This window comes from Zalophus californianus, chromosome 1 (genome assembly GCF_009762305.2).
Source record: "Zalophus californianus isolate mZalCal1 chromosome 1, mZalCal1.pri.v2, whole genome shotgun sequence".
Classification (NCBI taxonomy): domain Eukaryota; kingdom Metazoa; phylum Chordata; class Mammalia; order Carnivora; family Otariidae; genus Zalophus; species Zalophus californianus.
In genome coordinates this window covers 19,230,841-19,256,376 of record NC_045595.1, presented here as the reverse complement: position 1 = coordinate 19,256,376, position 25,536 = coordinate 19,230,841, and the positions used below count along the sequence as shown (strand labels likewise).

Below are 25,536 nucleotides of genomic sequence, written 5' to 3'. Positions count from 1 at the left end.
CTGGAGTAGACTACAATTCCCGAGGTGCTCTGCGCTCAGGCGGCCTGCGGTCATCTGCGCATACAGCCCCCTGGGACTAGTAGTTTCGGCCTCGTGGATGTGGGCCTGAACCCAATGGCCAAGAACTCGCCTTCCCGGCCACCCATTTAGCAGGGCGGGGCGCCCCGACCCGTTTGGCAGGGCGGGGCGCCTCGCGAAGATGGTGTCGCGTGTGGCGTGTGGGTCCCGTCGTCTGCCCAAGTCCCAGCTTAGCCCACCGACCGGCGTCTTACCGGTCTGGAATCCTTGTCCGCCGGGTCCCTGACCCCGCGCCCGCCGCGCGCCCGCGCTCCTGATTCCCGGCATGCCCCGCGCCCGTAAGGGCAGCGCGCCCCGCAAGGGCGGCCAGCGCCGCGGAGCGGGTAAGTGGGGAGCCGCTAATGAACGGCGAGCGGGGGTCCTGCGTGGCTTTCCTGTGGGTGTCCTGGAGGGTTCTGGGAGGAGACTCCTGCCTCGACCAACCTGGCGATGCGTCCCGCAGCTCCCCCGCGGCCCGCACGTGCCCCAGGAGGCAGCGGCCACGTGGGTGTCCAACTTGAGCGCAGTCCTTGCGGCTCAGGAGCTCACGGCCCTAAACCGGTGGTCGTCTCCCCGCCTCAGTTTCCCGCATTGCCGCTCCACCCTAGTTGCCTCTGCTGGACAGAGCAGGAAGCCTGCCCCCCTCGCCACTCCCTGGTGCTTTCCTGAACTGGACTAGGAAATGGGTGGGAGGCCTCGCCTGCCGGGGAGTACTAAGGAGGGCGGCGATGGGGAAGTTGCAGTATTCTGGCTTTGGTGGGCCTGGCACGAGAGGGTTAGGGAGTGCCCTGGAGCCTGAGGCAGGAGACTTATCAGCTTCGAACAGGAGTGTGTCTTGGTGCAGTAAACACATATGTTTACGCTGCAGGAATGGGGTGCCTGTTAGGCACAGCTCAGACCTGGCCACAACCCTAATAGGACTTGGGTGTGGGGATATCTAAGAGGGTAGTGACATTCCAGAAGAACTGATGCTGGGGGACAAGTTCATTAAATGGTGCCAGCCCCAGATTTAGGAACCAAGGAATCCTGGAGGGGCTTCTGGGTGAATCCTGGGAAGGTGAAGATGAGAGCACTATGCAGAGGGAAAAAGTTGTGCAAAGGCCTGGCATTTGGAGGGAGCAAATGAGGGAGGCTGGGTTGCTTTGACTGGTTAGGGTAGTAAGAGAGGAGGTGGGCAGAGGCCTGCATGCATGCTGGACTTTGTCCAGCAGGCACATGGAGTATTTAGTTCCTGAGAAGTAGGATCAGCCTGGCGACCAGAACCCATCTGGGGCTCTGTTGCAGCAGCTGCCCTTACCAAAGTCAGCCCCTAGCCCTGGGCAGAACCCGCACAGGAGTGTACGTTTTGCTGACCCTGACATTCTCCTGTGTTTACCTATTTTCTGGGACTCATGCGGTCAGGGGCCACTCCGCTTTCTGCATTTCCCAGGGTTAGGAGGGTGCTGTGTGCGTCCATTCACCCAGGGTTAAAGGCCTGGGATGGTCAAGGGGGAGCTCAGAAGAGAGTATGCTTGAAGCCTGGGGCAGTCACCCACATCCCCAGGGCAGATAGGTGATGTTGGCCCACAGAGGAGCCGGAACTAGTTGTTTGTTTAGTTATTGTCTTCACTTGCTAAACCAAGAGTCCTTTAGCATCTCCGTTTTGCAGATGAAGAAATTAAGGGGGTAAAGCTAGACATTTGACTTGGTTACACCCCTTTTAAGATACGGAGCTGGAATTCGAACCCTGTGTCTGTCTGTATATATTCTATATATACAAATCCTACAATTAAGCCCCTGATCTTTGCCCTGGCCATTTTTAGGCATAATCTGGGCTAGTGGCTGAGCTCCCCCAGGATTTGCCTAGAAATGCCCCCACTCCAGGCTCAGCCACAGGCCTAGGTGGGGCCTATGCAGCCCCTTCTGCCTCTACCAGGCTCTCATTCTCCTTCTTAAAGCAGGCTATAGTCTCAGGGAGGCTCTACTCACCAAACCTGCCAGGTTTTCCTAGGCTGGGCCTCGTGCCTGATATTCTCCAGCTGATGGACCTCATTCCCTTTCTCCTCCTTCCTGGCTTAGTGTCCTGTGCATCAGCCCCAGTGCCTCCCACCTCAGTCTCTGTTTTCTCATCTGTGAGAGGGGCAGGATTCTATTCTTGTGGGGTCATGAGGTTGGGTAAGGTACCCCCCCAGCCATCACTCATCAATGGAGGCAGGCCAAGTGCTACCACAAGTGTGTTCGACCCTCCCCAGGTGCCCGGAGCAGTACCCAAGCTGACTCAGGTTCGAGTGAGGATGAGGCCGTCAGTGAGGCCCGCAGTACCACCAGTGAATGCCCCAGCCTTCTTAGCACTGCAGCAGAGGACAGCCTTGGTGAGAGCGGGTGGGAGTTTGGCAGGGACTCTGTGGGGATTCCCTGGGGTAGAGCAAGACGCAGGGCTGACCAGCTGGCCTTGCAGGGGGGGATGCCGTGGATGAGCAGGGCCAGCAGGAAGACCTTGAGGAGAAGTTGAAGGAGTATGTGGACTGCCTCACAGATAAGAGGTACCCCTGACTGCCAGCCAACCCCCACACCCGTGTCCCTGCTCAGCCCATGCCAAGTGTGACCCAGTAGGGCTGGCCCACAAGGTCCCCTCTCTTCATCCCCCAGTGCCAAGACCCGGCAGGGTGCTCTTGAGAGCCTTCGCCTGGCCCTGGCATCCCGCCTTCTCCCCGACTTCTTGCTGGAGCGCCGCCTCACCCTGGCCGATGCCTTGGAAAAGTGCCTCAAGAAAGGTTGGGCCCTGGGGCTCATGGGAGACCTGAACTGGCTGGGTACTGACCCTTGCTGCATGGGCTGACCGGAAAGCCTTCCTGCAGGGAAGGGCGAGGAACAGGCGCTGGCCGCTGCCGTGCTAGGCCTGCTGTGTGTGCAGCTGGGCCCTGGACCCAAGGGCGAGGAGCTCTTTCGCAGCCTGCAGCCCCTCCTGGTGTCTGTGCTCAGTGATGGCACAGCTAGCCCTGCTGCCCGGCTCCACGTGAGTGTTTCAGGCTCTGTGACACCCTTCCCTCCCGTAGTCCCTGAGCAGAAAGGAGGTGGGTTCCACCTGCCTTCAGGCTCCCCTACTCTGAGGGTGAGCCCTGTGGCCGGGAGCCCAGGCTCACTCTCTGACCGTGGCGTGGCTTTGCCCCCCTTCCCACAGTGCGCTTCTGCTCTTGGCTTGGGGTGCTACGTGGCTGCTGCTGATGTCCAGGTAAGTGGCCTCTGGGCACAGGTAATAGAGCACCTAGACCCTAGCTCTGCCCCTGAGCCATTCCCACTGGCTCCCTGTGTCCCTAGGACCTGGTGTCTTGCCTCAACTGCTTGGAAAGCGTTTTCAGCCGGTCCTGTGTTGTGGGTGGCTCCACAGCCTCCGTGGTCCCTGCCAGCCTGCATGGCCTGCTCTGCGCTGCCCTGCAGGCCTGGGCATTGCTCCTCACCGTCTGCCCCAGCACCCACGTCAGCCACATCCTGGACAGGTAAGAGCGACTGCTTGCTGCGAGTGGGAGGGGAAAGGCGACGAGGCCCCCCAGCCTGCACATAGCTCAGCCTGCCCCTTCCCCAGGCAGCTGGCCCGGCTGCCCCAGCTCTTGTCCAGCGAAAGCGTGAACCTGCGAATCGCTGCCGGCGAGACCATCGCACTGCTCTTTGAGCTTGCCCGGGACCTTGAGGTGTGAGGGGGGGGGGGAGGGAAGGGAGGGGGCCTCCTGACACCACCTGGCCAACCGAGGCTGGAGGCAGGGGACGCCGCAGGAGACAGGGCAGCCTTAGGTCATGACAGAGGGGAGGTAGCCCTGACACAGACTCAGACACAGGGTGCCACGGTGGGGGCTCTGAGCAGGGGTGTCTGGCCCAGCTAGGGGCCAAGAAGGGATTCAAGGGGACCAGGCGGAGGAGGAAGCCACTTCTTCCGTGAGAGGAAGGGTTTGGGCAGCCCCGTGTGAGAGCGTGCAGAGCCTGGGCTCCTGCTCACACACCCTCTGTTGCTCGCACTGCAGGACTTCCTGTACGAGGACATGGAGGCCCTGTGCAGCGCCCTGCGGACCCTGGCCACCGACAGCAACAAGTACCGTGCCAAGGCTGACCGCCGGCGTCAGCGCTCTACCTTCCGCGCCGTGCTGCACTTCGTGGAGGTACGTGTGAGAACATGTGTCCTGGGGAGAGTGCTCCCCGGACACCGCCGCCAAGCCCTAGTCTGTGGGTCCCTCTATGCTGCAGGGCGGTGAGTGTGAGGAAGAGTCCGTCCGCTTTGGCCTCGAGGTGCTCTATGTGGACAGCTGGGCCCGGCGCCGTGTCTATGCCGCCTTCAAGGACGTGCTGGGATCGGGCATGCACCACCACCTCCAGGTGGGAAGATGGATGGGCAGGGGGTACCCAGCTTGGTTCTTTTGGACCAGCCTGAGCTCACTGCCCGTTTTGTCCCCCAGAACAACGAGCTACTCCGTGACATCTTTGGCCTGGGCCCCGTGCTGGTGCTGGATGCCACTGCCCTGAAGGCCTGCAAGATCTCACGTTTTGAGAAGGTTTGCACCGTTAGGCACCTTTCTCTTCCCTCCACTCCCATGGCCTCGAGGCCCAGAGCTCTGCAGGGGCGGCGGGGGGGGGCCCGGGCCTCCCCTTCCCTGGCTCACCAGAGCCTCACTCCTGCCCCCACTCCAGCACTTGTACAACGCTGCTGCCTTCAGAGCGCGGACCAAGGCGCGCAGCCGCGTGCGGGACAAGCGGGCAGACGTCCTCTGAGGCGGGGCCGGCCGAAGAGGAGACCGTGCACACCCGCGCCTGTGTTTTTAACAGAAGACACTGCAACAACTGGTCCCTGCCAGGAATTGTCGCTTTATTTTTTTAATGACAAAACCAAAAACAGACATGGCGGGGGGGGGGTGGTGGTGTCCAGGGCACTCGGGGTCCTGGCCCCTTGCCCCCCGCACACAGCGCTGTGGCCTCTCCCTGCCCTGTCCCGGGCCCGGTCAGATGTGTGCTTGTCCCAGAGCTGTGGGGCACACAGTAGGAGGGCTGTCCTTTTCTCTCCTTTCTCGGGCCCTGCTCCTCTGGGATGACCCACTTCCTTGAGGGGAACGGCATCTGCACAAATGGCACCAGAACAGGTGGGGACACGAGGCTGCCTGGAATGGATCTATATGCTGATTTTTAAAGATTATTAGAGATAATTAAACCGAATGCTCAGCCTTCTGTGGCTCTTAGCTCTGGGTGTTTCTGCCTGCCCTCCCACCCACCACCCCCCTGGGCTCCCCCCCCATCTCCATCTCACCTTTGCCCTCCAAGACCATCTCCTCAGGTGGCCCTCCTCCCCATACTCAGAGCTCCGCCTGCTTGAGTGCTGCGGCTAGAGCCCCGCTGGGAGGCCTGGCAGAGTTTGGGCAACTGGGGTGGGGGCAGCTATTTCTAGACTTGAATCTGCTGTCTGCGGGAAGCCAGAGGCTGCTGACAGGCCATGGAAGGAGCCAGGAGGCTGGTGTAACTTCCTCTGACCTTGGGCCACCGAAAGCAGGACCTTGGCACCAGAAAACCTGGCCAGGCCTGGCCTGAAGACAGGAGAGGCGGGTAGCTGAGGGGTCAGGTTAGTTTCTTGTATAAAAACCTCATCAAGGAAGTAGTGTGGAGCCGAGGGTAAGGAGAAACCTGCCTTGGCCACTTTATTCCCGCGCCCCTCCCCCCCCCCACATCCCCAAGCCCCTCCCCCCCCCCACATCCCCAAGCCCCGGGTCCAAGTGGTGTCTCAGCTGGGTGCTTGGGCCTCACTGGAGTTAAGCCTCCGCAGCTGGCTGAGGCTGGCAAGCCGGAGTTTGAGTAGCGTCTCCTCCTGGGTGTGCAGTGTGTGCGCCAGCATGCGGAGGGACTCACTCTGCAGAACTGGGGACAGGCAGGGGCGGGGCATTATCAGACCACGGGCCGCCCCACAGCTCCCCACCCTTTGCTGCCTCAGCCTCGGCAGCTGCTCCCTCTAACCGTGCAGAAGGGCCTTCCGGTCCCAGCTCCTCGCCCTCGGTTCCCACTTGCTTCCCACGCTGGCCGCCCGTACCGCTCAGGTAGACGGCTAGGATGGCGAGTGCCAGGCAGGTGAGCGCCAGCAGAGCCAGCAGCACCAGGACGCTTCCCCTGCCTTGCCCGGGGCCGCAGCCAGCCTGGGCGCACAGTGACGGTGGCAAGATGCCCAGGAGCTCGTCCCATGGCTGTGCCGCCTCGGCCGGGTAGGGGCGCAGCGAACCTGGGGGGCAGATGGGGCATCAGGAGGATAGGGGTTGTATCTGCCCTCCTCCCCTCTCCCAGTACGTCCGTCCTGCTGCCCTGCCCCACTCACCTCCGCCGTGTAGGTCGCTGATGGACTCCACCTGGTGCAGACGCACCTCCTGTATGTGGTTGGGGGCAAGGGGCGCCCTGCTCCTGGGGCTCGGTGTCAGTGCCACGGTGTCTGCTGGGACAGTGCAGGGCTGATTTCAGCCAGCAGGTCACCCCCCTCCCTTTGAGGTGGCTTCCAGCAGCAGCGGGACTCAAGAGAAGATGGGAAAGGACAAAGGGATGTTGGCTCCAAATGCCCTAAAACCCAACTCAGGAATGACCCTTGATTTGGAGCCAAGATGACCTCAGAACCCCACAAGCCTGTTAACACCCACAGTAGCAGGAGGTACATTTGACTTGCTCACTTTTGTTTGCCACCAAGCACCGCAAAGACTTTCAGACATTCCTCGGCCTGCTCATTCCTAAAGAGCTTATCAGCCTTGGAGGACTAAACCCATGGCGCATGAAATTCATCCCTGCCTCTGAAGCTATCAGTTTTCCCTGCAGACCCTGCTAGTTAGCCATCGGGCCCGATCCGGGGCCTGGCACCTTGGCAATCCCAGCAGAAGCAGCCCCTTCCTAGCTGGGTGCTGCTCGTCTCCTGTGGCCTTAGCTCTGCTTTAAGGGCCTCCGCGAGCTTTGTGATTCAGCTGTACTTCTGGGAACCCCACTGTTCCTGCTGTTTTCACTCAACATCGTAACAGGAGACCTGCCTCTGTTATCAAGCTGTTGCACATGTTTCTGAGGCCTCCCTTTGAGGCAGCCTGGGCATTTAGGTTGTTTCCAGTTCCCTTCAGAAGTTAATAACCCCGAGGAAAGGACATGCATCAGTGAGTATGAAGGTTTTTCCCGATTTCCTAATCGTTAATAAGGACAGATTCCTAGAAACAAAATTACTGGCTTACAGAGCAGGGGCTTTTTCTTTAAGCCATCATCAGACTGTCCTTCAGAATGACTGTCCACAGCCCCCAGAAGGGTACATCGCCACCATTAGGCTTTTTCATTGAAGAAAAAAATTACAGGGGCGCCTGGGTGGCTCAGTCGTTGGGCGTCTGCCTTCGGCTCAGGGCATGATCCGAGCCCTGCATCAGGCTCCCTGCTTGGTGGGAAGCCTGCTTCTCCCTCTCCCTCTCCCCCTGCTTGTGTTCCCTCTCTCGCTGTGTCTTTCTCTGTCAAATAAATAAATAAAATCTTTAAAAGAAAAAAAAATTACAGGGGCGCCTGGGTGGCTCAGTCGTTAAGGGTCTGCTTTTGGCTCAGGTCATGATCCCAGGGTCCTGGGATCGAGCCCCGCATCGGGCTCCCTACTCCACGGAAAGCCTGCTTCTCCCTCTCCCACTCCCCCTGCTCGTGTTCCCTCTCTTGCTGTCTCTCTGTCAAATAAATAAAATCTTAAAAAAAAAAAATTACATACATACATGCGTACACATATGTTTGCCAAACTGGGAGATGAGGAAAGGCTTTCTTTGACCTATTCAATGGGGTTTCTTTGCCTAAAGTGCCTTCCTTATGCATTCCCAGCCTCTGCCCACTTAGTCACTGGGTCTCTTCTTGTGATTTTAGTTTTTAGACCCATCAGAAGTATTTTGTGATTTCTAAAAATTATATTTTCTTTTCCTTTTTTTTTTTTTTTTTTTAAATCTTGGCCCCTTGAATCTCCAGATACCCAGCTGGATGCTAGATAACAAAGTAGGGGGGGGCACTGAGGGAATGCCTCCTGATAGGGGCAAGGGTGATTGGACTCTGAGTCTATCACTTTCAGAATAGTAACTCAGCCTTTGTGATTTGCTTGAAACTGGCCCTTGACATGCCCCAAAGTAAAATGAGATGCTGCCAATCATGTTTGGGTGATGGGTTGGGGGTCATATTAAATTCCTCTCTGCACTTGGCTCTGCTTCCTCACACTTTTTTTTTTTTTTTGATATTTATTTGAGAGAGTTTTGTGCATGTGCACACAAGCAGCGGGAGGGGCAGGAGAGGGAGAGAATCTCAAGCAGGCTCTGACTCCCTGCTGAGTGCAGAGCCTGACGCAGGACTCAGTCTCACCACCCTGAGATCATGACCTGAGCAGAAATCCAGAGTTGGCCGCCTAACGGACTGAGCCAACCAGGCGTCCCTTCCCCACACTTTATAAGTTGAACTTGGATTCTGTTCATTCCCAGGAAAAACATGGTAAACATCGTTGTTAGGATCCCAAAAGGAGGCAAACATCGCCCACCACTACTGGGGGCTGGGCGCCCCCCATCCAGTTAAAATGTTGAAAACGTGATAAGGGAGTTGGCCAGCCGGGCCAGGCTGGAGCGGGGAACAGCTGGTCATCCCTGCTCTGGCCCCTCTGAACCTCTGTACTTCTTGCATGCAGGGGGGCAGTTAGGGGAGTGGCCACTAAAGTCTTAACTAGCTATCGGTCAGGCCAGGCCAAGGGATCCCAACTAATGGTTGGGTCCATTTGGGCTCAAGTTGGAGGAGGCCAGAGATCTATCCACTCCCAGTCTCTGGGCCACATGCACAAATGCTTCCTGGGACCGAGGCCCGCGGGATCCCAACCCCCTCCCTGAATGAAGAGCTGAACCCGCGGGCTGGCTCTGCCCTGCCCACACCCACTTGCACATGGCCTGTAATTGACTAGGTGGCTCCCCCCAATCCCTCCCTGTCCTTAGCAGGGGAGACAGGCAGGGCCCGAGGGGGAGGTGGGGTTCCAGACGTGGTAAGCCCTTTCTCCATGCATGGGGGGCAGGTCCCTTTACTCGTGCTGGGACATGGTGATTGATGACTAGTCAAGGAAGGGAGGTCAGTGGGATGGGGCAGGGTTACTCCGTGATTCACAGGGTCACGGGACTGGGGCCTTGCCCTCCCCCATAATCCTCTCCTACCTTCTTGGGTCTCCTCAGGCATGGCAGGCGGTGGGCAGTTGGGGGGCTGATAATAGCACCCAGTAGCAGGACAGATGAAGGCAGCGGTGGCTCCTCAGAGCCTGGGGAAGGCCAGCCACCTCCCAGCCTGGGCCTAAAATAGGCCTGAGCTCAGCCCACTGGGCTATATTTAGAGGGGGCAGCTCTCAGCCATGGGAATGGGGGGAGTGGCTCGTGGCGGGACTATCTAGCTGGTGATGGGGCCCAGACAAGAGCACACCTCCACTCATGCAGGTGTCCAGGGTCTTTTCTGGGGAACCCTGCCACCCCCATATATGCACAGGCCTCGGTGTCTTTATCCAGACATGCTGCCTCATGCTCACCTCCAGCAATGCCCCACATGGCAGCTGAGACCTGTGCCTCTCCACCCCCAAAGACCCCTACTCAAAGTTGGGTCATCTCTACTCCAAACAAATGGACAAGCACCTATACCCCTGTGTGGCTTGCTGGCCCCAGGGATTGGGGTGATGGATAACTGGAGCCTGGGCCATGAGGGCCCCCAAAGGGGGCGGAGACACACCTATCTACGCAGGCACTCATGTTGGTCAGTGGGCAAACTTAGATTGAAGATTGGGATTTCTATTAATAAGCTTACAAGCTTGGGTGAGGGATTGCCCACTCTCTGACCTCCATTTTCTCATCTGTAAAACAGGAATGACAATGGTTCTTCCTTGGCACGGGACACATAAGAATGGAAATACAGCTACATGTTGGAAGCCCTTAGCACAATGCAGTTTAGATCCTTCCTCCTCTCCAAGGGTATACAAGTCACCAGTGTGTGAGGAAGCATGGTACCACTTACCCTTGAAGGGAGGAAGTGGCTAGGCTTAGGGCCCACCCTCTGCTATGGGACCCCCTAAGGCCCTCCTTCCCAACTGGGACAAAGCAAGACAATGAGCTCTACCTCCTTAAGCATCCCAGATCCATCACTTCACTGTATCACTGGCCTCTTTAATGTTCCTGGCACACAGCCACCTTGTTTCTCTCAGGGCCTTTCCACTGGCTGTCCCTTCCTAGAATGCTCTGTCCCCAGATACTCCCATGGCTGGCTCCTTGTCGTTTAGCTCAAATGTCACCCCCTCATTGATGCTATCTCACGTTATTTTACATATCACCAAATTTCATTTTCTTCATAGTACTCAGCCAAGAAATCCTATTATTCAGAATACACTGTGTATGTCAGTAGGACCCCAAAAGGCCCCAAAGAATCCACTCGGTCACATGGAAACCATCTTTGGTCCTCCCCACAGCATCCTCAGCAGAAACTGAGGTCTTGAGACCACGAGGAAGTTTCCCAAGGCCACACAGCAAGACCTGGCACCCGGGGTTGTGCGCTGGAGCCGTTCCAGCTTCGGCTGATAATGTGTTTATTGCATTAGTACAATCGGCCTGCCCCACGCCACCCCCCACCGCTCAGCCTGTTCACAGCTTTCTGCTCATTGCCCAGGGAGGAGGGCCTTCCCCCGGGATGGGCACTCCGGGCACCCCCTCCGCCCAGGTCGTTGCTCTGGAGCCCTGCTTCTCTGCCTCCTCGCGATGAGCAGGACCCTGTGCCCGGCCTGGGCCGCCCCTCCCAGCGCTACATTCAAGGGTTATCCTGTTAATAAATAAGCCGGCGAGGCAGCCCCGCGGCCAGGGCCTGTCGGTCGGTCGGTGTCTCCATCGGCCAGGGACCAGTGTGCCGGGTCCCCTAGCCGTGCGTCCCCCAGGGTCCGCCCTCCCGCTCCCGCCTGGAGTCTCCTTTCCTGTACCCAGCTTGGAGGCCGAGTCACCAGCGCGCGGCGCTGCGGGGCCCCCGCTCAGCGCGCGGCTCGGGGGCGTGCCTTCGGCGGTTTCTGCCCTTCCTCCGCGACTCGGGAGGCGGTGGGCGCGACTCGGGCTGCAGACGACACATTCGCAGGGAGCTAGCGCCACCGCCGCCCGGCTCCACCAGCTGCAGGAAGTCCCGGTACCAGAGCTTGGGGCCCGGAGGGGCGACGGGCGCAGCCTCCTCGGCCCGGGCCAGCCTTTCGGCCTGCGCGGCGCTCAGCACGTGTAGCGCCAGGCGACGCAGCGGCTGCGAAAAGCCCTGCTCCACAGCTGCGCACAGGTACACGCCGGAATCCCCGCGCCGCAGCCCGCGCAGCAGCAGCCCCCGCGTCAGGCGCTCGGCGCGCTCCTCCACAGCCACCTGCGGGCCGGGCCAGCGGGAGGCGTGGGCGTCAGGGTCGGGAACAGGGAAACCCGGCTCCAGGCCGGGCCAGGAGAGGCAGAGGGTCAACAGCGGCCGAGTGGGAGCAGGAAAGGGCGCCCGCAGGTGCACATTTGGAGGCTGGGTGCACTCGGACCAGTGGTCTAAAAGTGGATCCCCGTATGGGCGGGTTCACCTGGGCATGGGGGGGTGGGGGCGCGGCAGGGAGCTCAATAGGCAGGGCGAGGGCGGGGCTCCTCTCTGATGGGGGAGGGGGTGAGACGGAATGAAGCCTCAACAGGACGTGGAGTGCAGGTAACGGGACCAAACTGGACCTAAGGCCCTGGTTGAGCGGAGTCTCACTGGGCGGGGCCGGACCTGGTCTAGAGGAGGGAGCAGGCCGAGGGCCTCACTGGCTAGGGCGGGGTCTCTCCTGGATGTAGGGGCGGGACAAGGGCCTGTTGAGGAGGGGAGCGGCAGGAGGCTCACCTGGGTGCGGGCCGCCCCCCCTGCGCTCTGGAAGGTCCATTCCACGCGTGCCTGCAGCGAGCGGGGCTCACACTCCAGGAAGACGCTGCCGCCTTCCACACCGAACACCTTCCGCTCCAGCAATGTGGGATGGGACGCGTCTGGGGAGGGCAAGGGATTTGTCAGAGTCAGGCAGGGCAGGGCAGGAGGGGGCGTCTTCAAAGGCCGAGAAGTAGGGGCAGCTGGGTCACTCACCCCCTGAGCACAGCGTACTGGGGTCTCCGTTCTTCACGTCTTGCCGCCGAAACCGCCTGCGGGGAGGTGGGGGGGGGCAACATGGAATTTCCATGAGCCCTTCTTCGCTTAGCCAGGTGCTGCAAAGGACTCTGGGTGGGTGGCCCGCCCCCGACCCTGCCCACCTTTTAGCGCTGGGCTGGAAGCGCGTGCACGCGGCCCCGTCCCAGGCGCAGTAAGGGTCACGCGCCAGGCAGCATTCGGCGCAGGCGCGGCCGTGGGCAGCACAGCGGTGCAAGGGGATCTGGGCCACCGCGCTCCGCGAGGCTACGTACAGCTGGTGCTAGGGGGCACGAGGGGCTCCGGGCTGACCGAAGGCAGCCCTGTGCCCGCCTCCCATGGGTCAGAGATCCCTTACCCCACTTGACAGATGGGAACACTGAGGTCTCAGGTCACGCAGTCTAGCGAAGGCAGAACCTATACTCAAACCCGGGGCTTCGAACTACCAAGGGAGGCGTGGGGGTGGGGGCACCCGGGGAACGCACTGGGTTCCTTTTATCCCCAAGCCTTCTGGTCACTTACTCTCTTGGAAGAGATTTGCATGCTGGTGATAGCAGCCGAGTCCTGAGAGGGAGGAGGAGTGCTGGGATCAGGGATCAGTGGGCTGGGGTTATTCCAGGGAGGGGGGCGGGGCGGGGGGAGCTAGGCTTCACCTCAAACACGTGCAGCTCCTCCAAGAGCAGCCCCTCCCCGTTAGGCCGGCCGCCCTTGGGGACCGAGATCACCTTCAGCACTGTGCCAACATCTGCAAGGATGAGAAGGAGTGAGTGACTCCTTGCGTTCCCTGATAGCTAGGACTGGGGGTCTCCTCACTTGAGGCCTTTACCCTCAGCATGGTTGGGTCGGTGAAGAATGTGGGTTGGAACAATAAGAGCAGCATCCAGAAGGAGATGGGGGCATAACCCAGGCAAAGATGTGGAGGTGAGACTGGACAGGGGCAGCTTCTAGTAACAGGCCAGAGTCTAGACTGGGGTTTAATGGGTGGTCATGGCAGGATACTGACCTGTGCCAATGAAGAGGACGTCGTAGTATCCGTCAGCAGCTGCCACACGGTCTGCAGTGATCTGGGTGAAGGTGTACCCGGCACCCACTTGTAGGAAGAGAGGGCGCCCACCCACGGGCAGGACCGAATTGTACATGAGGGGGTGGTTCCGGGCAAACTGAATGACGTCATCAGGAAAGTCCTTGGTAGAACTGAAGGTGCCAAAGGTCTTGCTAGGGCACTGGGCGGTGGGGAGGAGGTGCGACAGGGATGTGGGTATGAGGGTCTGGTGGGCCCACAAGAGACCTCCAGGAACTGGGAGTGTGTGGGCGTGCTAACGGACAGAGCCTTGCCCTGGGAATCTGAAGGGAGAAGACCCAGCCTTGCCCTTGGGAGTCTTAGGGGGAAATGGGGCCTTTCTTTTAGAAGCCCTGCCTGATGAAGGTAATGTTTATCCACCCAAGGATAACAAAGAGGAAGAAACCACATTCACCAAGAAGATCCCAGGCCAAGTTCTCCACCCCTGAGACTTTAAGTGGGTTGTGGTGGAAATCCTGGGGCTACGCACCATGCCTGGCCGGGGGTAGGGGACACGGCCCTGATAGGACACCCACTGGTGCAGGGGCCCTTCCTTGTGTGCAAAGGGCCCCAGGAAGGCACGGCGCACATCGTTCATGCTGTACACGCACACTGCAGAGCCTCGCAAGATGGTGCTGTAGGCGAAGGCATGAGCAGAGTGAGGGGCCCAGCAGAGCTGGGCCAGCCCCTCCCACGACTTCTTGCCCCTCACCTGGATGTGGAGAAGGCGGCATAGAGCAGCGGGCTCCAGCGGTCCCTCAAGGACAGCAGGAACACATCCTCTGTGGGGAAGGGGCCTAGTTGGGGGAAGGCACACAGCCCTCTGGGCGGCCGGGCTCCTGGGTCTGGGCCCCTGCGCTCCCTCTCCCCAACTCCACCCTCCACTCCAGGCACTCACGGAGCTGGTCGAAGTGTGTGTCACCCTCGACACCTGGCACAGAGCACACCAGACGCGCCTTCAGGAACGTGGTCCACTTGTTGACCAGGCTGCGCTGGCCGCCCACGTCATTCTGCGGGGTCACTCAGAGGGCATGAGGGGGAGGCCCAGAGAGGCAAAAGGGCAGGGGCGTGGTCACAGGATGTGGCCCAGGGACTCCTCACCCGACAGATCTGGCCGACACGGGACACAGACAGGCGTCCCAGCGCTGGTGCAGCCTCCACTGCCGACTCCCGGAAGAAGAAGTAGACCTTGTCATCGTCGGGATTCTCGCTCTCCGGGATCCAAAAGACCTTGACAAACTTGGGCTCTAGCGGCAGGAGGTGTGAAGTCAGCAAGGTCCTGGCCCTGCACTCGTGGGACCCATACGCTCCCTCTCCTAACTCTGGTGCTCCCAGAAGCCTGTGGGGCAATATCTGAGCACCCAGTCTCTAGGACCAAGTTCATTGGGATGGATGGCACTGCAAGCGGACAGGATCTGGAGGATCAGGGCCTATGAGTCAAGAAGCAGCCACGAGAGGGCAGCAGAGACCGAGGCTACCTGGACAGCAAGCCTCTGCCCTGGTCCCTGACAGCTCCCCAGGCCAGTGGGCCAAGAAAGGAGGGAGATGGCAGATCAGTTGTACCTGCACTCATGAATCTTCCTATTGAGCAGGAAGCAGATGCCCCCATTCTGCTTGGTCCCCTCACTCTTAGAACAAATGACATGGACCCTGAGAGCGCAGACCCCTTCTCCTTTCTCCTCTCATGGGTCCTTCCGTTCCTTGGCTTGTTCCTGCCCGGGATTCTTTGCACTGGTTGTTCTTTCCCTCAATCCTGCTGTGCTTTGGGAATTAGCTCACCCCCTCTCGTCAGCAGAGTGGCTTCCTTTCTTGTTCTCCCACCTGGTCTTTTCCCTTTCTGTCTGTGCACTCACCAGTCTCACGGCCATTGGAACCGATCTTAGGATGTATTTGTTCTGAGTTCTGTGAACTCAAAGAGGGTGCGGGCCACACGTCCCGTCTACCCTGTGACCCCAGTACCTGGCACAGGGCTGGATGCATGGTAAGGACAGTGAGACCCGGCTGCACCCATCGCTCACTTCCATTATGGGCCTTACTCGGCACCTACCCTGTTGGGGATGAGGGCCCCTCCCAAAAGCCCCACCAGCCTTTCACCGTTGAGCCAGCGGGAGTCATGTGGTTCTGTCCGGAGACTTGGACGCTGGCCCAGGCTGCGGAAGATGGTGAAGTCCCGGCCCATGAGGTCTGCAGCCACCCCTGAGTATAGTTCTTCTCCTGCAGATAGGGCGAGGGCTGCTCAGCCAATCTGAAGGCTCTCGGTGGGGGGTAGGGGGTGCTTGGAGAGCTCTGGGAGCTCCTTGGGAGTCAGTGAGGCCATGGGGAATCCCTGAGGCTCTCAGGAGGGTCGAGAGTCTCTGAGGGGCCCTAGCCTTCGGACTCACCCACCAGCACGGAGGCAGCCCGATGCCTCGGGTCATAAGGACTCTTGCCCTTGCCGTCCTCTAGCCGTCGAAGGTCCAGCCGGAGCATGGGCTCCTGGGAGGCAGGGGGCAGTTGTTACTTTCAGGCCCTTCTTCACCTCCCAGCCTCCCTCTCTGCCCAGATCTGGCCTTACCTCCAGCCGGTGGCCCACCTCCACAAATGCACAGGTTGGGTGGAAGGCCCCTGTGCCACAGGCCAGCAAGTGGGTGTGGTTGTAGGCATGCAGCAACTTCACGAAGTTCATGCACTCAGTCTAGTGGGCAGGCAGGGCCAGCGACAATGAGGCCTCCCCCAGGGAGGCAGGCTTTAAGGGGTCCCAGCTCACCAGTGGCACCTCACCCCTTCCTCTCTTCTGCGTCAGCCCAGGCAAGCACCAACATGGGCCACATCGACCTGCGTGCCCTTGGTGACCAGCCTAGCCCACCTCTCACCAGAAGGGGTGCATGGAAAAGCAGAGGCCTGTACTGCTCCCTACGACTCAGAGGCCCCCAAGAAGAATCACATGAGCCTCCACCCTGAGTCACTACCTCCAAACTTCAGCCACCTCGACCTCCGCCCCCATCCCAGCCAGAACAGGCAGGCCTCTGTCTTGGCGCTGCTGTCTTGTAAAGCGAGGGGCTGGCCTCCCCACTCCCACCCCCGGCAGCCAGCACTCACACCAATGTCCTTCCCCGCCCAGTTGCACTCCTCTCGCCATTCCACGGGGGCCGGCCAGGCCAGCTGCAAGGAGGTCGGGGGGAAGGGGACACAGGTCAGGGCCTTTGCATGGTCTCTGGGCAGAGGGTGTCCGCTCAGGGGGCCCATCCCCCTGGGTCTCTCCAAGCAGTCCGGAGTGGGGTCCTGGGGCTCTTTCCCTAGGAAGCACCGAGGCTGGGGGTCCCTGGCACCTTCTTGGCCCGCTTGCTGATATTGTCCAGGCTGAGGGAGGCCACATGGTTCTCAGCGCCCACAAACAGGCGTCCTCTTTCCTCATCCACCAGCAAAGCTTCATAACAGCAGGTCCTCTCTAGCCTGAAGGTCCGGAGACCGTGCCGGGCCTGGAGCTCTGCAGAGTAGGGAAACCACTGAGGATTTGCCAGCCATGCTGGACGCTTCCCCAAGACCCTGCCTGTCACTCTCACAGGTCATGGTTGTACATGTGACCTGGCCCACACGCATGCGAGTTTACACGTGTGTGAGTTTACACTCGTGAAGACAGGCCCACCCGTGTGTGAAGCTTCCATGGTGGGCAGTGCATCAACCCCCCAAGGGGAAAGCAGGTTGAACTCCTCGGGCAAGCTTGGACAAGCAGTGTCTGCAGGCGGGCGCACGGGGAGGCCAGGGTGCCGGGGGAGGCTGAGCGTGTCTGGAAAGCCAGAACCCCAACCCCAAAGTCAGGCTGAGGGTTCTCTGCCACCAGCCTGAGCTCAGTGCAGTGCCACTGCCTAGTGACCAGTGACTGCCCTCCCGCATAGGGGGCGTGGGAAGGGGGCTCTGGCGGCCCCCACACCTCAGCTTCCCTGGGGCTGGGTCGTGGATGGGACACAGGCAGGACCTGTTGCCATGGGAACGGAAGGGGTCTTCCTGGGAAAGCAAGAGGAGAATGTGCGCGCAGAAAGTTTGGGGGCTGAGGCCAGGACAGGGTTAACTGGAGATGGCCTGAGAGTGCCCCCAGTCACACCCGGGCCAGTGGCACAGGGCAACAGCAAACGCAGTGCCCCCTACCCACACTGGGCCCCTCTCCTGCCCACCCTGAGCTGAGCCCTCCTGCCTGCCAGGTGCACCTACCTTGGAAGGAGAGCCGAAGGCGCGGGGGGCTGGGGTTAGCATCCCCCAGCACTGCCGCGCAGAGCAGGGCCAGGCCCGGGATCATGGCGGCCGCCCTGGCCCGCCCCATCTTGGCGGCTCAGGGTGCTCCGGGATCAGCGGGTGCGTGTGGAGGAGCCTTGAGCCGCCCTGGACTCTGCCCCAGGATCTGGAAGAGAAGGAGCTGCAGCAAGGACGAGGGCGGGAGGCTGGGGGGGGGGGGGGAGTCCCCAGGGATCAGATTACAGCCCCTAGGGGAAAGAGGCTGGGGGGTCGCATTCCACTTCCGAGCTCTCCCCTCCCTCAGAGTGTGCCCTGCCTGGCCACAATCACAGACACACCCACGCTGGGCACACCCTCGGGGTCACCCCCACACTGGCAGGCGCCCGCCCCACCACGTCACCCTCCCCAGGAACCCCCCCCAGACACACTCATAGGCATTAATTCACAAACTCTATGCGCTTACCCCACGCCAGCCTGGGACACAGGGGGACACAGACAAGGTCCCCATGCAGGAGGAGGCAGAATGCCAACAAGGACTCAGATCAGTGCAGTCATTTCAGAGGGTGCCCTGTTCGATGAGCAAAACAAGCCAGTCCTGGAAGTGAGAGCGGCAGGAGGGGGTCAGGCCTCTGGAGGTGGCTGTGCACCCAGGGCCTACAGAGAAACAGAGGCACCTTTGGGGCTGGAGCTGGGGCCAATTGTGTGGGCACCTGTGAGTTTGAGTGTTTCTGAGGGTCCCTTTGTGTGCATGTGTGTGTATGCGCGCGCAGTGTGTATGCAGACAGGTGTGTCCATGCCTGTGACCGCGTGTGGCACGAGCATTGTATTGCACGTGTAGGTACATGGCATGCGTGTGCACTTTGCGTACGTGTGTACATGTGTCGTACACGTGTGCATGTGCGATTGTGTGTGCACGCACACGTGTATGCGTGTCTCTCTGGACATGCAGGTGAGCGAATACAACCACAGCGACAATCACTGCCTTCAACTCTGAGACGCGCCTGAAAGCCCCTCCTCCGAGGAAGAAGTGTGTGCAGGAGCCCCAAGGCTTATGCCCCTGCCCTGGGGCTGGACGGAAGCCTCAGCTTCTGACTTGGAGGTGGCTCCCACTTGGATATAGCAGCCCCAGCTTCGTGCTTGACCTCTCTCCCCACCCGAGCCTGGAAGGGGCTGGTTACACAGAAATTCTGTGAGCTCAGACTTCAGACCCAAGAGGAATCAAGTCAGGGGGAGAGCCAGGGGTCTCAGGCGGCCTCTCTACCCCACTGCAGGTGAGCTGCCCGTCCCTCTCTGAGCCTCCCCCGCCTCCACGCCTCTCCCTCCCCTGCCTTCGCCCTCAGGCTTCCCCATCTTTGAGCCCCTCCACCTCTGCGCCAGAGCCCTTCCCCTGGACCCCTTCCGTGGAGCCAGCATCTGGCCGCAATGCCCATCGTCCTTTCCAGAGCTGGCTGGGCAGGTGCTGGGCACAGGAGCCCTGGCATGGGGTAAGGTCCTGGGGTGCCGTCAAGCAAGGGGCACAACTGCCAAGGCACGTTCCAGATCACTAACCCCCGCCAAGCCCCTGCCCAGTTCCACAGCTCCCGGACCCCTCCCGGGCTAGGACTCCCCACCTCCCGCCATCCCTCCACTGACACTTGCCACTGCTCTCCGAGCCCGTGAGCTCTGCGATGCCACAGAAACCCGGCTGCCTTCCCACACTCCACCAGAACTCCGGCGGCAGCGCCTCTCCACCCCAGCCCCGCCCATCCTGGAGGAGGGGAGAAGCCGGGGGACCACGGGGCAACCCTCTGACGGCTCCTTTAAGGAGCAGCCCCCGCCTCCACCAAGCCGGCCGCCGCCCCACGCGCCGTCAAGTTTACGGGGTGGATCGGGTGACCAGGCAGGCAGCCTGGGCCAGCGGAGTTGGTGGCCCGGCCAGAGTGCAGCGGGCACAAGGGAGGGGCGACCCCTCCCCTTGTCAGGCCTCAGGGCAATAGGGTGCGCCCAAGAGCGGTCCAGCCCAGCCCAGGGCGGCCAGGCAAGGCGCAGGAGGAAGAAGAAGCCAGATAGGGCCCCCCCACCCCCAGCCCCAGATGGCTCTGTGAACAGTAAGAAACAGTAGGTCCAGGGGACTCAAGGTCCTCACCTGTCCCAACACAGCTGGAGAGCTGGAGGCGGGTAGTGAGGGGCTCAGCTGGGATGGGAGGGTTGGAGGGCCGGACAAGAGGTTCTCGCAAGAGGTTCTCTGGTGGAGGTCTGATGGGCCCCCAGCCCCGCCCCAGGCCTTCCTCACCACTTGAGCCGCTTTGTGCTGCCACCACCTGGCTGGCAGGGGCTGGGATGGCAGCAGTTGGGGCGGGAGGAGAGGGCCAGGCAGGGCAGTCAGCAGATGGCAGAGGCCCACACGTTTCACGTCTGCACAGCAAGATGGAGGCCCATCCAGAGACCCCCTCCTGATAGGCGGTCCTGCATCTCTGCTGGGAGGTGAGGGGCATTCTGTGTGACCTGGGTGACTCAGGATGGGACCTCGGGGCCTCAGCTGGGAAGGGTCTTGGGATCTTGGCCTGAAGCTGAGTCTGGTGGATGACCCTATTCGTACTGCTAGGGGTCTACTCTGGAAGGGCTGAATGTTAACCATGGCTGAATGGGGCCCTCAGGTCAATGGGGCAAATTCAGGGCTTGAAGATGGGCTTTCACTCCTCAATCCCCCCAAAAGGCATCCTCCTACAACCTCCCCAAGGCTGGTCTGCAGCTCCTCAGTGGTCAGTGAGGAAGGTTGTAGGCTTCAAGGGCTGTGGCCCCTCTCCCCCCAGTTCTCCTGGAGTAGCAGTATCTGTGCCCAGCCAGGGTGGGGCCGTGCCCTGCTTTCTTGAGTCTCAGGACCTAGTGTTCCTGGATTGGCCTGGCTGGCTGGCTGGCTGGCTGGCTGGCTGGCTGGCTGGCAGATGAAGGGAGGGGGTCAGTGGGAGGACCAGGAGACTTCAGGAAGGGGAGTGGAAGGATGTACCCCAGCCTGAGCTTTTGGACTTCCGGGATGTAGCCTCTTTCTCCTCCCAGCTTCTGCCTTGGACCTGGGCAGCCTCCCCTGGCCCCACGCAAGCGAACAAAATTCTTTGGCTGTTTACAATTTTCCACCCTAGCAGCCAAGATCAGCAAGTGCCTTTGAGGTCCCCACCCACCCCTTTGGGGTGCCCCCTACCTGCCCCCACTGCTTTTAGTTCTTCAGGCTCAGGGTCCCAGTCTCTGTTTCATTCTCTCCCAGCCCCTCATCCATACTGAAAAGCGGGACCAGGACCCCCCCACACACACCATTTTTCCAGTATCTTGGGGCTGTCCCTTGCCCACCTGAGCCCTTTGTGTTGCTTTCCTTGCCCTAGATGAGCCCTCTTCCCTGGGGCAGGAAGGGAGATCTGCAGGGGTGGGAGCTCAAGTGTCCCTGTCCCCACAAGTTCTCTCTGCTCCTCAGCCACAGGTCCAAGCATATGCCAGACCCTGGGTGGGGACCTCACGGAGGCGGCCCTCCAGGAGCAGCGCCATTGACTGGGTTACGCTGCACTCCGGGAGTCTCGAAGGACTCTGGAATCAGGCAGCCTGGGCCTGAGTCTTGACAGAATGGAGCAAACTAGGGAATGCAGCTGGGGTCCCTATTCCTACCTGCACCCCAGCCCAAGGGCCACCTCAGACTCCTGGCCTCTATGCTTTGCCAGGGTTGCCACGGGCAGAGGCCTGCCTGGATTCTTGCCCTGATGCTGCCTGTCAGTGCCACAGCCTTCCAAGGCCTTGGTTTTTCCTTCTGGAAATAACTGAATTGTCATGCCAAATCCTACCACCCCCCTCCTGACCCCTCATCACCAACCGGGCCTGCCCTCTGCCTGGACTCTAGGTGGTGTGGCTGGGGTAGGACATCCATCTGAGGAAGGCTAGCGTTAACCCTCCCAGTGCCCAGCCTGGGCTGGGTCGGGCCTTGGCTCCCCACTCGCACCTGCTTTAGCCATCAAGGCTGGTGGCTCCAACGTCATAACCTTTCCTAGTTCTGGCCACGTGGGAACTAGAACTCGCTACCCTGAGGACTTGGGCATTGGGTGGGGGTGGGCCCAGGGAAGCCTAACTGAGGCCTGACTTCCCTGACAGTCCACTACCCACCCCTGGGAGATCTCCTGGGGACTGGTGTTAGAGCCCTTCCCCCACACGCCCCCAGCCTGGAATCCACGTTCCCGGGGACCCCTGGCCCACCTTTTTGGAAAGATCAGCTCTTCCCCTCCTTGCCCGTTCCCCTTCCCTTCTGAGGGCCATGTCTGTGCTGAGGTGGAGGGGCCGAGGGAGGGGCCGAGGGAGGGGCCGCCAGGAACCCTGGGCCTCTGGCTGTGGCCCTGCCCCCACCCGCTCCGCCCCAGCCCTCCGCCTCCCGCACATTCCTCCTGGGCTGAGGTCAGCCCCTCTGGGATGGGGGAGCCCCCCCCACCAGCCACATCACAGCTCTCCTCTTGCTCCTGTTTTCTTCATTGCCCAGCAGGGTTGCGGGGGGGAGGGCGGGGGGCGGAGGGGGTGGAGCCTCCCTCTCCCCTCCTCCACAGCCTAGGGGAGTGTGGGAGGGGGTGCCAGGAATGCAGCCAAAGTAGACTGGGGTGGCACTCCACGCTTATTAACATATATTAACATACGTGCTACCTTCCTTTAATCGGCTTGGGGGACAGCTGCCGAGGAGTGCGGGCTGGGGGCTCTGGATGCTGGGGTGGGGGCGAACCTGCCCCAGGGATCAGCCCCCTTAGTAAGACGGGAGGAGCAGGGTGAAATCGTGACTGCTGCTCCCCAGCTGTGTGTCTCTAGGGAGACACTGAAACCTCTCGGATCTCTCTCCTCAACTGCCCTGCGGTTGCAGCTGGGTGCAGGGTGGGGGAACACAGGGGTCCGCTCTTGGTGCCACCTCCGCACCCGGCATCCTGGGCCTCCAGGCAGACCCTTCACTGCTGCGTCTTTCAGCCCGGCTTCCCCAGGACCCCTTCTCGGGCTTGGCTCTTCTCCGGTCCCCCCCACCCCCGCCCCCGCCCCAGCCCCCAGCACAATGACTGCCTCCACCCTCCACCTGAACCTCCGTCCCTCCCCGACCCCTGGGGACGCCTCAGTCTCTTCCTCGGAGTCTCCAACCGAGCCCTGGCAGGGCCCAAGCGCCCATCCCGTCTCCCAGAGTTCCCGATCTCAGGGAGAACTTTTTGCCTGGTTAGCGGGACAAGGCCCCGCCTCCTCCCCCAGCAGCTCCTGGCCTGACCCCTTCACCCTACTCCCAGGCTGTGCCCTTGTGGTCTTTCTGCCACTCCTCCTCCCAATGCCTCCCCTCTGCAGTACCCACCCCCCACCTCAGAGAGCTCGCTGGAGCTTGGGGTTTCCGGGGCTCAGCCTTAGCCAACCCCGCCAGTGCTCCGGGCACCCAATTTTGGGGAGGCAGCAGCTCTTTCTTTGACAGGACTTTGCTTTGGGCTATGTTCTCCACCCTTTAGGCCCTCCCCTTTGCCACCTGCTAGACACTCTTCTTCACCGTTCAGTATCCAACGTTCCCGGTGTCGTGTCAGTGTCGCTTCCTCTGTGAAGCCCCAGATGCCTAGAACACCCAGGTCCATGCCACTGCAGAACTTTGGGTCCCCCAGTGGCTATCATCAGGCAGAGGACAGGTACAGGGAGGGAGGAGACAGAATGCCTGCAGGAAGCCCTTCCACCCTCCTGGGCCTGCTGAGTAGGGCAGTGGCGGGGGAGAGGGGGATGGGAGACTGATGGACAAGGGACACATCAAGTCCCTACTTGACCCTGCACCAGCCCCTCAGGCCTTGACTCTCTCCACCCACAATGAGTCTGGAAAGCAGAGTCACTGGGAAGGGATATCAAACTGATTTTTCTCCTAAGTAAGATCACCTGTGGGGCTTATTTCATGCAAGGGGAGAAACCAAGACAGGGAGGAAAAAGTGATCCACACCCGCTTGGACCCTGGTGTCCGTCACCGTTATTAACCGAGGAGCTGAGTGGGGGGCAAGTATGGACACACTCGCCATCACATAGCTGCACACATACCCCACCTGGCCTACTGCCCTCCTTGGATGTGTGATGGGGGCTGGCTTTCCCTCTGGGTGCCCAAGAGGGGTTAGGGGAATGCGTAGCCCCATGACAGGGATGTGGGCCCCCAGGATCTCTTTTCAGGGCAATAGACAGGAAGACTGGGCTCAGTTGTTTGGGAGTGAGCCTAAACCCAGAAGTCAACCAAGAGAAGCTACGATCCTGTTCCTGCCCTCTCCCTGACTCCCAGGGCAGCTAGGACCCGGCCTACCACGCCACAGAACAGGTGGCTGGAGTCAGGGCTTGTGTTCTCCAGTGTCCTGGCTGGCCTGGCATTCTGGGTCTGGGATGGGGTCTGTGGGAGGATAATATGAGGGGCTCTGGGTGGGTGGGGAGTAGGAGGTTTGCCTGACATCAGAAGGAACCATGGGGCTGCCCAGGAACACGGTGAGGTGTTCTTCCAGGCCTTGGCAGCCCCTGCAGCGTCACAGGTCCCAGATCTCATGGGTCCCCTCCCCATTCTGCACCCCCAATCTTGGCCTCCACCCACCTGTTGTGGGGGGCCTGGACCTGAGCTGCCCACTGGCTCCTCTCCACAGGGTCTCCCTAGTTCCTGCCCTCCTAAGGCCTCTGGCTCTCATAGCTTGTCTCTCTCCCTTCCCAGCTGTTTCCCCACCCTGCTAATGGGTTAAAAATACCAAGGCTGCCACCACATCAGTAGCCTGAGCAACTATTTGGAGTGGGGTGGGCCCTCTGAGAGGTGGATCGGCCTCGTGGAGGTCTCCACCGGCTGGTGACAGCCCACTTCACACTGGGACCCACAAGCTTAGTCTGGAAGCAGGAGCCTGGGTCCCTTCCCCAGCTCTGCCTATCTAAGGGTCCCAGGCCTCATGGCTGCCGCTGCCCATGGGTGGGGCCAGAAAGATGGACCTTCTTAAGCTGGGAGTGCTCCAAGGTACACAGGACCAGGGAGCACTGAATCTCTCTGGCTGCCCTCACCCCACTGCTCCCAGGGAAGAGGTTCAGCCGCTGGAACGCTCCAGGCAGTAGGGGATCCCCAGGAGTCAACCGCATGGAGTCCCTCCCTTTGGGGTGTAGGACACCTGGGATGCCACCCCACACACCCCTGCCATCCCCAGCTGCCCCCCAAGGCTGGGAATTTCCCAACTGCCACAGACAAGGAAGAATTGAAAGGCCGCCCCCGCCAGTGCTGGGACAATGGGGCCTTATGGCCTCCAAAATCAGAGCAGGGGTAGGGAGGCCGAAGGCAGGTGGGGGCCTAGCTGTCTGCACCCAGGGAAGCCTCGCTTGCCAGGACCCCACCCAGACCCGCTGCAAGCTGGGTACAGGGGGTTCCTGGCCAGAATCCTGCAGGGCCCACCCAGGAAGAAAGGCCCTGGGTGCGTCTGGCAGACAATGCTGGCCCCTCAATGGTCCCTCTGTGCGGGGGGGGCGGGGGGGGGGAGGTCCCCTCAGGAGGGAAGGAAGGAACCATCTCCGGCGCGGCTTCCTGCTGGGCGGGCCTCACGGGGGTCCCCCCGGAGCTCCCGCCCCGCCCGCCGTATCTGGGGCTCAGCGGGGTCCAGGCCTGACCGCCGAAGGAAGGCAGGGATCCTGGGTTGGGCGCGGGATCCTGTTCTCGTCAGCCGGCCCTCAGCCCTCAGTCTCGGAGGCAGCGGTAGCAGGAAAGGCCCGAGGTACTGGGGCGGCAACGGAGGCTGGGGGACGTTGATCTCCTTCCGATCGGGCGGCCACAGCCTCTCATGTCTTGCCAAACACTCGGGGCCCTGAGGCCGCGCGGGGACGGGCAGGTGTGCGGAGGCGGGGTCCCGAGTGCCCGGCCCCACCCTCCCACCCTCCGCCTTCCCCGCCTGCGCGGCGCCGACCCCGGCCCGGGCCGCTTTGTCCCGCCGCGGGCGCGGAGCCGTCGCTGCCCCACAAAGCTGCCTTTGTGCCCCGCGGCCTCCGCAGGACCGGCTGACGTCAGCGTCCGTGACCAGCCCGGCGGGGCCGGGCACGGACTGCGGCGCCCCCTGGCGGCTGAAGGCGGG

The 25,536-nt window shown here is 61.0% G+C and overlaps 3 protein-coding genes across 18 annotated transcripts; 1 reads left to right on the top strand and 2 right to left on the bottom strand.

Moving 5' to 3' along the window:
- The first annotated feature begins 171 nt into the window (after nucleotides 1-171).
- On the top strand, nucleotides 172-5,255 carry IFRD2 (interferon related developmental regulator 2). Of its 2 annotated transcripts, XM_027582632.1 has the most exons (12): nucleotides 172-401; nucleotides 2,289-2,408; nucleotides 2,495-2,579; nucleotides 2,686-2,810; nucleotides 2,895-3,052; nucleotides 3,218-3,268; nucleotides 3,355-3,533; nucleotides 3,620-3,725; nucleotides 4,053-4,187; nucleotides 4,273-4,401; nucleotides 4,482-4,577; nucleotides 4,714-5,255. In XM_027582632.1, the coding sequence occupies exons 1-12, from the start codon at nucleotides 344-346 to the stop codon at nucleotides 4,792-4,794; spliced, it is 1,323 nt and encodes a 440-aa protein (XP_027438433.1). In that variant the 5' UTR covers nucleotides 172-343; the 3' UTR covers nucleotides 4,795-5,255. The 2 variants fall into 2 exon arrangements, with proteins under 2 accessions (XP_027438433.1, XP_027438434.1); XM_027582633.2 differs by lacking the exon at nucleotides 3,620-3,725 and having other exon boundaries at nucleotides 182-401.
- Nucleotides 5,256-5,359: 104 nt separating this feature from the next.
- Nucleotides 5,360-9,490, bottom strand: LSMEM2 (leucine rich single-pass membrane protein 2). The gene is made up of 4 exons (XM_027582650.2): nucleotides 9,225-9,490; nucleotides 6,374-6,484; nucleotides 6,095-6,280; nucleotides 5,360-5,925 (listed from the first exon to the last, which is right to left on the bottom strand). Exons 1-4 carry the CDS (start codon nucleotides 9,244-9,246, stop codon nucleotides 5,792-5,794), a joined length of 453 nt encoding a protein of 150 aa, XP_027438451.1. The 5' UTR covers nucleotides 9,247-9,490; the 3' UTR covers nucleotides 5,360-5,791.
- Nucleotides 6,416-25,320, bottom strand: SEMA3B (semaphorin 3B). Of its 15 annotated transcripts, none has more exons than XM_027582625.2 (20): nucleotides 19,590-21,664; nucleotides 17,928-18,059; nucleotides 17,444-17,630; nucleotides 16,564-16,721; nucleotides 16,334-16,396; nucleotides 15,810-15,929; nucleotides 15,637-15,730; nucleotides 15,350-15,469; nucleotides 14,357-14,502; nucleotides 14,154-14,265; nucleotides 13,968-14,052; nucleotides 13,746-13,890; nucleotides 13,199-13,418; nucleotides 12,849-12,940; nucleotides 12,718-12,759; nucleotides 12,321-12,478; nucleotides 12,157-12,212; nucleotides 11,923-12,062; nucleotides 11,015-11,433; nucleotides 6,416-6,487 (listed from the first exon to the last, which is right to left on the bottom strand). In XM_027582625.2, exons 3-19 carry the CDS (start codon nucleotides 17,550-17,552, stop codon nucleotides 11,032-11,034), a joined length of 2,262 nt encoding a protein of 753 aa, XP_027438426.2. In that variant the 5' UTR covers nucleotides 17,553-17,630; nucleotides 17,928-18,059; nucleotides 19,590-21,664; the 3' UTR covers nucleotides 6,416-6,487; nucleotides 11,015-11,031. The 15 variants fall into 15 exon arrangements, with proteins under 15 accessions (XP_027438426.2, XP_027438420.2, XP_027438418.2 ...); XM_027582619.2 differs by lacking the exon at nucleotides 6,416-6,487 and adding an exon at nucleotides 22,956-25,320 and having other exon boundaries at nucleotides 10,566-11,433; nucleotides 19,590-19,920; XM_027582617.2 differs by lacking the exon at nucleotides 6,416-6,487 and adding an exon at nucleotides 21,677-22,469 and having other exon boundaries at nucleotides 10,566-11,433; nucleotides 19,590-19,920.
- Nucleotides 25,321-25,536: the final 216 nt, after the last annotated feature.

Coding starts and splice junctions, on each gene's coding strand:
- IFRD2 (XM_027582632.1), top strand. CDS start 344: ATGCCCCGCGCCCGTAAGGGCAGCGCGCCCCGCAAGGGCGGCCAGCGC. Junction 3,053..3,217: donor GCCCTGCTGCCCGGCTCCAC/GTGAGTGTTTCA, acceptor CCCTTCCCACAG/TGCGCTTCTGCTCTTGGCTT. Junction 4,578..4,713: donor AGATCTCACGTTTTGAGAAG/GTTTGCACCGTT, acceptor CCCCCACTCCAG/CACTTGTACAACGCTGCTGC.
- LSMEM2 (XM_027582650.2), bottom strand. CDS start 9,246: ATGCCTGAGGAGACCCAAGAAG. Junction 6,485..9,224: donor GCCTGAGGAGACCCAAGAAG/GTAGGAGAGGAT, acceptor CTGTCCCAGCAG/ACACCGTGGCACTGACACCG. Junction 6,281..6,373: donor CAGCGACCTACACGGCGGAG/GTGAGTGGGGCA, acceptor TCTGCCCCCCAG/GTTCGCTGCGCCCCTACCCG.
- SEMA3B (XM_027582619.2), bottom strand. CDS start 17,552: ATGGGGCGGGCCAGGGCGGCCGCCATGATCCCGGGCCTGGCCCTGCTC. Junction 16,722..17,443: donor CCTTCGGCTCTCCTTCCAAG/GTAGGTGCACCT, acceptor CCTACTCTGCAG/AGCTCCAGGCCCGGCACGGT. Junction 12,063..12,156: donor CAGTACGCTGTGCTCAGGGG/GTGAGTGACCCA, acceptor TGCCCTCCCCAG/ACGCGTCCCATCCCACATTG.